General features: G+C 37.5%; 1 protein-coding gene across 1 annotated transcript; it reads right to left on the bottom strand.

The window, feature by feature from the left end:
- Positions 1-6,614: 6,614 nt before the first annotated feature.
- LOC107030363 lies at positions 6,615-9,491 on the bottom strand. The gene is made up of 5 exons (XM_015231664.1): positions 8,954-9,491; positions 7,906-8,197; positions 7,681-7,739; positions 7,497-7,588; positions 6,615-6,794 (listed from the first exon to the last, which is right to left on the bottom strand). The coding sequence occupies exons 1-5, from the start codon at positions 9,489-9,491 to the stop codon at positions 6,615-6,617; spliced, it is 1,161 nt and encodes a 386-aa protein (XP_015087150.1).
- Between the last annotated feature and the right edge of the window lie 231 nt (positions 9,492-9,722).

Raw genomic sequence — 9,722 nt, 5'->3', positions numbered from 1 at the left:
CAATGCTTCTAGGGTAGGATACGTTGTACCATCCTCAAACTAGAGGACCTACCAAAACATGGGAAAGTCTAGGTATTCTTGCAAATAGACTTTTATACCTCAACGGCCGGAACCTACATTGTTTGGGGAAAAGGGAAAGAATATGGGTTAATACATCCGCTTGTAAAAACTATGGAAACACATGCACACATAATATTTTAAACCATGCTTAAAGAAACATTATGTTCAAATCCATGATAAGTTATTTTTGAAAGCCTTAATGCACAATTAAGAACACAAACAAGCAAATGATCACATATTCATTATTGCAAGTCATATGCAACACAGGACCAAAATCATCAATAAAGTCAAGTCAACATAGTCATTACAAAGATGAGGTCAAACCAACATGAATAAAAGCATATCAAGAGAATATAACCAAAGCAACTCCAACATAATGTGATAACAACAAACATGTACAAGAGTTAATATTATCTTAACTTATAAGACCCTTACCAACAATTACATACCAACCATACAAGTGCAATGCTCATGTGAAGTCCCATAACCCCACATAATCAAGTAAACAAGGAAAGCGATCATAAGTAATTTCTAACTCCATATGGCATAGCATCATGAGTAGTCATCATCATATATAACAATACAGACCAATAACATGTTCATAAATTAAACTAACATTATGTAGGATCATCAACATGAAAAGTCAACATATACATATTACTTTATAAGAGCATAAGAACAACCACCTAGGTCATTCCTCAAGGCTAACTAGTAAAATGTAAAGTTAGAGTCCTATACCCCTACATATACAAAGATTAACCCCTTAAGTCACCCTAATTAGAGTTCATTTATTACTTTCATTTAACCTTCACGAACAATTGACTTAACCAACATAGACCATGTTATGTAAACATGGAATTTAGTGTCATGAAATCCTACATATAAAGAATGTTGTCTACTTGACAAGGTTGTACGAAAAGATGGACATAGCATTCTAGGTGGATCTATGATGTACCGTGGTTTCACAGTACTTACAATGATTTTTCCTTAAGTTTGTGTGAGTCTAATTCCTTTTTGTAGTAATTTTAATATATTTTTATTTGTGTTTGCAGGAAAGATGTTTAAAATGGAAATACAGAAGACTGTGCTGAAATCAGTGCAGAAGTGATGACCCACAAAGCCATCAACGGTCCGTCGACCCATCGACGGTTCGTAGGCGGTGATCATCGACTGGAGGTTAAAGAATTTGGAAGCAACTCAGGGAAATATATGTAACAACTTGGATTCTAGAATTCGTATCGCCATCGGCGTTGCTGACCTCTCAGAGGTCACAGACAAGCCTCATCTTGCATTCATCACATTCATCTAGTTAAATTTGTGGAAAATTTAAAACATTTTATATGTATGATGTTTACTTAGACTTCATATAGTCATCACATATTAAACATGATATACGAAGCCTCAACATCAATAGAAAACAATCTAATATTAAGAACATTTCAAAAAAAATGATCAATAGAATATATTAAGTTGGCAAAACAGCCATACATCAAAAGGTTTGAAATGAAATTTGAAAGAAACTCTAGGGACAACATCCACTAGCTATGTCTATATCTAAAGCTGGACTAATGCATGTAGCATCCTCGCAATCAAAAGGACTACCAAATGGTCTGGAGAAACGCTGAAGTCCAAACTGCTGCAAGTGTCGTCAATCTGCCCTCTGACCTGCACCTAGAAAAATAGTAAGTAGTAAGGGGTTAGTACAGTACTTATACTATGTAAGGGTGTATGCACACATACACATAATGCTATGGATGATCAATGAAAGCTCTTCCAAAACAACATGCCATTTCTGGAAAGTGTCATAACCGGACTTCCCTAATTCGTTATTTGTGAATTGTGATATGAATATGACGTATTTTAATGCATTAAAAACACGCAACTCATTTTCTGTATGATTAGAAGTCATTAGTATAATCAACATAATTTTAGAACCACTTGGGCGAGTATTTGAAATTTTAATGACCCCAACCTGAGAGCTCCCATTTCCATACTTAGTTTTATTTTCAGTCTTTTTCTTCTTGTTGTTATGTAGTTAAATAATTCATTTAGTCCTACGTTTTACTTACAAGTTCAATGACTCATTGTATTCCCATACTCACAATGAATCTATGTAAGTAATCCAAGGACTAAAAAATGATTTCCCTACCTTCTAGTGAGTCATTCTTTACACTTTATATTCGTTACATTTTATAAGACATTCTCTATTGATTATGCCATTTTTTTCATTACTTTCTTGTTAGGGAAGTTATGGGGTATTAAGTTAATGTTATGTTTTTACTTCCCTTTATTGGAATCATATAAGAACTCATTATAAGCCAATCTTATTTGGCTTTGCCCATTATTTGCTGAAACTTCATGAGTGTGATATTGGCAATTGACATTCTTAAGATCTTCTTCAGTGATCACTTTGAACATACATTCTATCGTCAAAATTCATTCTCACATTCATAGAGATATCTTAGCGAATAAGATCATGCGAGCTAAAATGAAATCTAGAATTTTTCCCCATAATAAAAAGAGGTGGTTCACCGGTTAATATGAATCAAGACCATGTTAGCTACTCATGGAATGTAGTGTCTATCGCACACCGAAAGGGGTGATCCCCGGCTAAGGCGAATCCATCTCAATTGTTCACTCCACGCAGAAAAGATGTGTCTCACGGCTATAGTAAACAAAGAACATATCATGATCATTAACCGACATATATCATGTGAGATAAACATGAAATCCAGTGTCTGCCCCACATCGAAAAGTGGTGGAATCACCGGTAAAGGTGAAACAGTACATGCCTAGCTCGCTTAGGTGGAAACCACTGGCTAGTTCCTATGTTGGCTAGACATTGTTCTAAGACTAGAGACTTAGTGAGACTACTTATCCACCTCGGTGGTAGCCTCGTCTTCATGAGACTTACACGTGCAAGCACATGCTCAAAACTAGTCTATCGGTGTTGTGCTCACTTTCATTATCTTATTTATCTTTTAGAGTTGACTCAAGCATTATGGTATCTTGCTTCTAGATTAATATTTACTTACTCTTTTGATGACTTGTCATCCTTACTTTACATTGATGAAATGTGAATTGTCCTTACATATCAACTTTACTTTACATTGATAAAATATGAATTGTCCTTACATATCATCCTTACTTTACATTGATGAATGTGAATTATCCTTACATATCATCCTCAATTTACATTGATGAATGTGAATTGTCCTTACATATTATCTCTAGGTGTTAATGACACTAGTCTCGCACATTCAAACACCTTCATTCGTGAGTATTTTTTTAACATAGTTACTTAGGTGTAACTAAGAATTGTATCACTTTATTTAACACCCCATTCTGATCACTTACTTAATTTAGACCCCTTTAATTATGTTATAACTCACGTTACATCTTTACTTTGGTGTAGTAGCTTCATTTCATCGTTTATGGACGATGAGCACGTCTTTCAATGAATTATATATGTTCATGGTTCATTCTTGTAGGGCATGTTTGGTTTTTTCTTAATGAATTTCATGTCCTTCTTTATGGATTCATTGATTTACATTAGAAGTTCTTATAATATCGTTTGATATTCCAACTACACAATATTGGCATATGATTAGTATTGGCCTCAACATTTAGGATGTTAAACTAATAAACCATTTTGATTTGCATAAGCCAATTTTTTTTTACGTATATTCACATTTAAATTGAATACATATGAACCTTTAGCCAATATTTCAATCATTTACATAAGATCCTAGCCATTAGTATGCATTCGTTTTGACAAAGTAGTATTAGCCAATTTTATAGGCATCATATAGTCAATTCATTCAAGATATAATTTCATAGTTGTCATTTTTAGCCAATCTTAGTTCATGACTTTAGGGTAACATTTTTAAGACGTATTGGACATCATCATTTAAAAATTTGATGAATATAACATCTTCATAAAGTCATAGTAAGTATGCATTAAGACGTCACACTTCACACTAAACGTTTTCGAACATATCTTAGTAATACATCGTTCTTTAATTCATGTAAGGAACTCTTAGCATATAAATAGTTAAATTCATAGTTCATTCGACATTCATATTTCAATATCATTACACATAATATCAGCCAGCACCACATACAAACAACATGATCGCTTCGCTATTGAACATGGAATTGAAAAGGATACTAGGGACAAGGAGTTCGACGACACAGGAAAAACCCTAGTTTTCAAGTTCTTTGAATCGTTGGGAAGAATGTTCTCTTGGATAAATAATTCCAGTAGATAAACCCATACCTTATGTAGATTCAAATATACGACAATCACCCTAACGAAATCCTTTCAAAGACTTGAAATCGCCCAAGAAGAGCCTGTAGCGTTCTTACGTTTTGCGGTTTGCGTTCTACTGCCTTAGCATCGTGAGTTCTCAATGTTTGATCGTCAATTCTAGGTTTATGAACTGATATTGAATTATTAAACGAAATACTCAATTAATTTAATTAAATAACTAATTAGTTAATTACTAAAATGCCCCTCCAAAGTTTATTAAACATAGGAGTACCATTGACTTAGCCAATTCCGAAGATTGGATAAGCTTCATGGATTGACCAAGGCTATAATTTACCTAATTATTGTTCTTAATTAATTAAATATGGGACTTAGGGAAATTACAAAAAGTCCCTTCGTAAGTTGACTAAACATAGAAAGATGTTGACTTTGACCGATATCTGGAAATCGGCATTGACCCTTGTTTCGATAAACATTTTAAATTTTAATTAATTAAATTAATCCACTATTTAATTAATTTTGGGACCTAGGGAAATTACTAAAATACCCCTAAGTCTTTGGGACCATAGCTAACCCTTTTGGACCATCCTAGGTTAGGTAGTAGGTTGTCCCCTTAACTAGTACTAGGTTCCACCAGATTTGTCCTAGGTTGTCGGGTGCATTACGAGGTCCAATTCGGTTAGTCCTAGGTTAGGTGTCTAGTTATTATAGTTGATTAGGAATTAGAGTTAGTTAGGTCTGATGGTCCCAGATGGAGGGACCCGCTCGTGTGTGTCGTGCCTAACCGCCCTAATCGAATTCTGTTAGGGTGGTTCCGTTGTCCCCTTCTACGGTTCCTTCACGTGTGATGCCCACGTGCTTGTACATGGGTTTTTTGCATTTTCCTAATTAATTTTTCTTTATGGTTTATCTGGGAATGTTTACTTATTGTCCAAGGACCCTCACCATGTCCTTTGTCACTGCTTAATCTACATGATCATTTTAATTGATCATGTGCCATGGTATCTAGGTTTGACACTTGGATTCCTCATACCTTTTGTGAGTTGGAGAAAATATATTTTCTTACCTTAGGGTCTTCATCGCATGTACATTTCTTAAAATTCAGTCTTCGATTGGGGTATGACAACCCAAAATCTTATATTTGCATATAGAAAATTTGCTAATTAGCCAATTTTTCTATCTCAATATTGGGCAGTGGGGTGCCTACGTACCGGTAATAGAATATCCTAAGGGCATACTGGGCTCTTCATTAGACATATGAGTTTCCGGAATGTTACATTATCCCCCCCTTAGGAACATCTGTTCCCGATTGACACTTACACATCATTTAAACAAAGAGGTTGATTTTCAAAAATTACTTTATCATGCTTAACCTTTTCTCTTTTGTGAATATCAGATTCACACATATTTGGATGTTGCATTACATTCAAGTTTCACACTTAACTTAATGCACATCAGAACTCATGCAATACAAAAATTATGTCTATGTTACACAAAAACAGCAACATGAAATGTAAACATGTCTTAATTTGAACTCACATAGTGCTATTAGAAGACATATGATTAGTGACCTATCACACCAAATCAACTAAAGCACTTGAACTTAGAGTTCCCTTAAACATAAACAAGACTTAGGAAGAGAATATCTAACCTTAAAAATTGAACAACTGAGGGTAGTGGCATCTCATATTGGCCTCGGCCTCCCACGTTGCTCCCTTAATAAGATGGTTCCTCCATAGGACCTTTACAGTGGCAACCTCCTTATTCCTCAGCCGCTTCACTTGGCGATCTAAAATTTTGACTGGAACCTCTTTATATGAAAGGTTGAATCAACTCCTAACCCCTCAAAAGGGAGGATGGATGCTGGATCGCATAGAAATTTCTTAAGCATAGAAACGTGAAGCACTGGATGAACAGAAGACAAGTCTTGAGGTAATTTCAGCTGGTATGCAACGTTTCCCAATCGCTTCAAGATCTCATAAGAACCTATATACCTCGGACTAAACTTTCCTTTCTTACCAAACCTCATCACCCCTTTCGTCGGTGATATCTTCAGGTAGACTTGATCACCCACCTCAAACTCAAGAGCTCTTTTTCTGTTATCTACATAGGATTTCTGACGACTGTAGGTAGTAGACAATCTATCCTTAATCATCTTCACCTTCTCCACAGCCTCATGCACGATCTCGGGACCAAGCATGGCCTACTCTCCTACTTCGAACCAGCCAATCGAAGATTTAAATCTTCGGCCATATAATTCTTCAAAAGGTGCCATTCCAATACTTTAAATGTAGCTATTATTGTAAGAGAACTCTATCAGCGGCAAGTGATCATCCAAACTCCCCTTGAAATCAATAATACATTCTCTCAACATGTCTTCAAGGGTCTTGATAGTACGCTCTACTTGTCCATTTGTCTGCGGATGGAAAGCAGTACTAAGCTTCGCCTGTGTACCCAAACTTTTCTAGAAAGATTTCCAAAAATCAGAAGTGAATTGAGACTATCTGTCCGGAATAATAGATAGACAAATCCCATGCCATCTCAGTATCTCATCAATATAAAGCTTGGCATAGTCTTCGGCCTTGAAGGTATATTTCACAGTTATTAAGTGACCGAATTTGGTCATCCTTTCAATAATAACCCAAATGGAATCATTTAGTTTCCTAGTCTTTGGCACACAAACCACAAAATCCATATTGATAGCCTCCCACTTCCACGTTGGGATCTCAATCGTCTGAGTGAGAACTCAAGGCTTAAGGTGTTCGGCCTTAACATTTTGGCAGTTCTGATACTCCTCCACGAACATACAGATATCTCTCTTCATGCCTTCCCACCAATAGACCTCTTTAAGGTCTTGGTACATTTTTGTGGCACTTGGATGGATGGAATATCGGGAACCATGAGCTTCTACCAAAATGCTTGACCTAAAATCATTTACATTGGGCACACATAATTTGTTTTTATATCTGAGTACGCCATCTCCACCTAACGAGAATTAATCATTCAACTTTCTCAATACCGAGTCTTTAAACTCTATTAGTACTGGGTCTAGGTGTTGATTGGCTTTAACATATACAAAAAATGAGGATTCGAAACTTGAGAGAACCGAGACACCTCCACTTGGCGCATCTCACAGTCATACACCTAATCTTGCCAATTGGTGTACCTCTTTAACAATCTCCTTCTTCTCATCATCAATATGTGAAACGCTGCCCATGCTCAGTCTTCTCAATACATCGGCCACCACATTGGCCTTACCTGGGTGATAGTACACACTCATGCCATAATCCTTGAGAAGTTCTAGCCATCTCCTCTGACGAAGATTCAACTCCCTCTATATGAATACATACTGAAGACTCTTATGTCAGTATACACATCAACCTGTACACCATACAAATAATTTCTCCAACTAATAAACGCAAAGACAACCACAACTAGTTCAAGATCGTGAGTTGGGTAGTTCTTTTCGTGGATTTTCAATTGTCTTGATGCGTATGCAATCACCTTACCATTCTGCATGACCACACATCCCAAACCTACTCGGGAAGCATCACAATATACCACGTACCTCTTACAACTCCTCGACAACGTCAATACTGGGGCTGAAGTGAGTCGGTCCTTTGAGTTCTCGAAAGATATTTTCACATTTCTCGGACCACTCAAACTTTGCCTTCTTCTTTGTCAATGCGATCAATGGTGCAGCAATAATTGAAAACCCTTCTACAAACCTGCAATGATAATTGGCTAAACCCAGAAAGCTCCGAATATCTGTAGGAGTAAGGGGTCTCGGCCAATTCTTCACCGCCTCAACCTTCTTTGGATCAACTTCAACACATTCGTCTGTCACAACATGACCAAGAAAGGTCACTGATATAAAAAAGAATTCACATTAGCTAAACTTTGAATACAACTGATGTTCTCTGAGTACTTGCAATATCTTTCTTAGTGTACCTCATGCTCTTCTTTATACTTAGAGTATATGAGAATGTAAATTATGAATACTATGATGAAGTAATCAAAGAACTCTCGGAAGACCCTATTCATAAGGTCTATAAACGTGGCTAGTGCGTTAGTGAGACCGAATGACATGACCAGAAACATATGAAGCCCATATCTAGTACGAAAAGCTGTCTTAGGGACGTCTTCTCGCCTCACTCTAAGATGATGGTAGCCTGACCGAAGGTCAATCTTGGAAAAGAAACTTGAACCTTTGAGTTGGTCAAATAGATCATCGATTCTGGGAAGAGGGTACTTATTCTTTTTAGTGACTTTATTGAGTTACCGATAATCGATAACATTCTAAGGGTTCCATCCTTTTTGTTTACGAACAACACTGGAGCACCCCATGGGGATATGCTCCATTTTTGCGGCACTCGAAGTAGGTGTTGGTACCTACCAAACATTTTACCTCCATCTGAACACCCATACATACCACAAGTCCTGTTGGTTCATTGGACGTTATGGTTATTACCCTTTCTGGAGAGAGACTTCTTCACCTTAGTACTTGAATACCTGAAGGAGCAGAGTTACCTAAGTGCCTCTTGAACTTAGGCCTGTTTTGGACTCCAAATGAGCCCCTACCCGAGCTTTAACTAGGCTGGTCCGCGGCCTTAGGCTTCTTGCCTTTGTTAACCTTTCTTTTACGGTGACTCTCCTCCACTTGTTGAGCATGCACCATTAACCTGCCTAGATCCATATTGTCATGCAGTATGGCTTCCCGACAATGTTCTACCAGATCCTCAGATACGCTTGTAACGAATCTACTCATCTCATCTCTTATATTTTCCACCAAAGAAGAAGCATACTTTGAAAGTTTAACAAACTTCAAGGAATACTCCTTGGCAGACATACCTCCCTGTCTCAGGTTGATGAACTCTTTGACTTTGGCTTCCCTTTGAGCTCTGGGAAAGAACCTCTTTAGAACTTCCCAAGTGATGGGAACATCTCCTCTAGCTCGGGCATAAGCAAACATATGGTACCAAACCTGTGCCACATCCTTGACTTGATATGCATTCAACTCAGTCTTTTCCTCCTTATATACTCCCATGGCACAAAGAATCATGTGGACCTCATGTACGAACTCATGAGGATCCTCGCTGGACTTGGACCCGTAGTGCACTGGGGGGTTCATCTTGGTGAAGGCCCTTAACCTACTAGCCATGGTAGTAGCATGCAGGTCCACTCTGGGAGCACCCTCTCTCGCGGCTTGAGCCGTTATGTCTTGAGCCTAAGTCGTGATGGCATGTGCCATCTACAACAAATCATTCCTCAGTTCACCATCCGTCAACCCATCTGAGTTGACAGGCACTTGTTCAGCAACAACTAGGCTTGAGGAGGAGCTTGATTCCCTTCCGCAGCTTCTTCGTCAACTATTATCGTGGCATTCCTCCTT

This window comes from Solanum pennellii, chromosome 9, assembly GCF_001406875.1.
Source record: "Solanum pennellii chromosome 9, SPENNV200".
In the NCBI taxonomy this organism is placed as follows: domain Eukaryota; kingdom Viridiplantae; phylum Streptophyta; class Magnoliopsida; order Solanales; family Solanaceae; genus Solanum; species Solanum pennellii.
The sequence above is the reverse complement of the archived record's forward strand: the minus strand, read 5'-3'. Positions and strand labels throughout refer to the sequence as shown.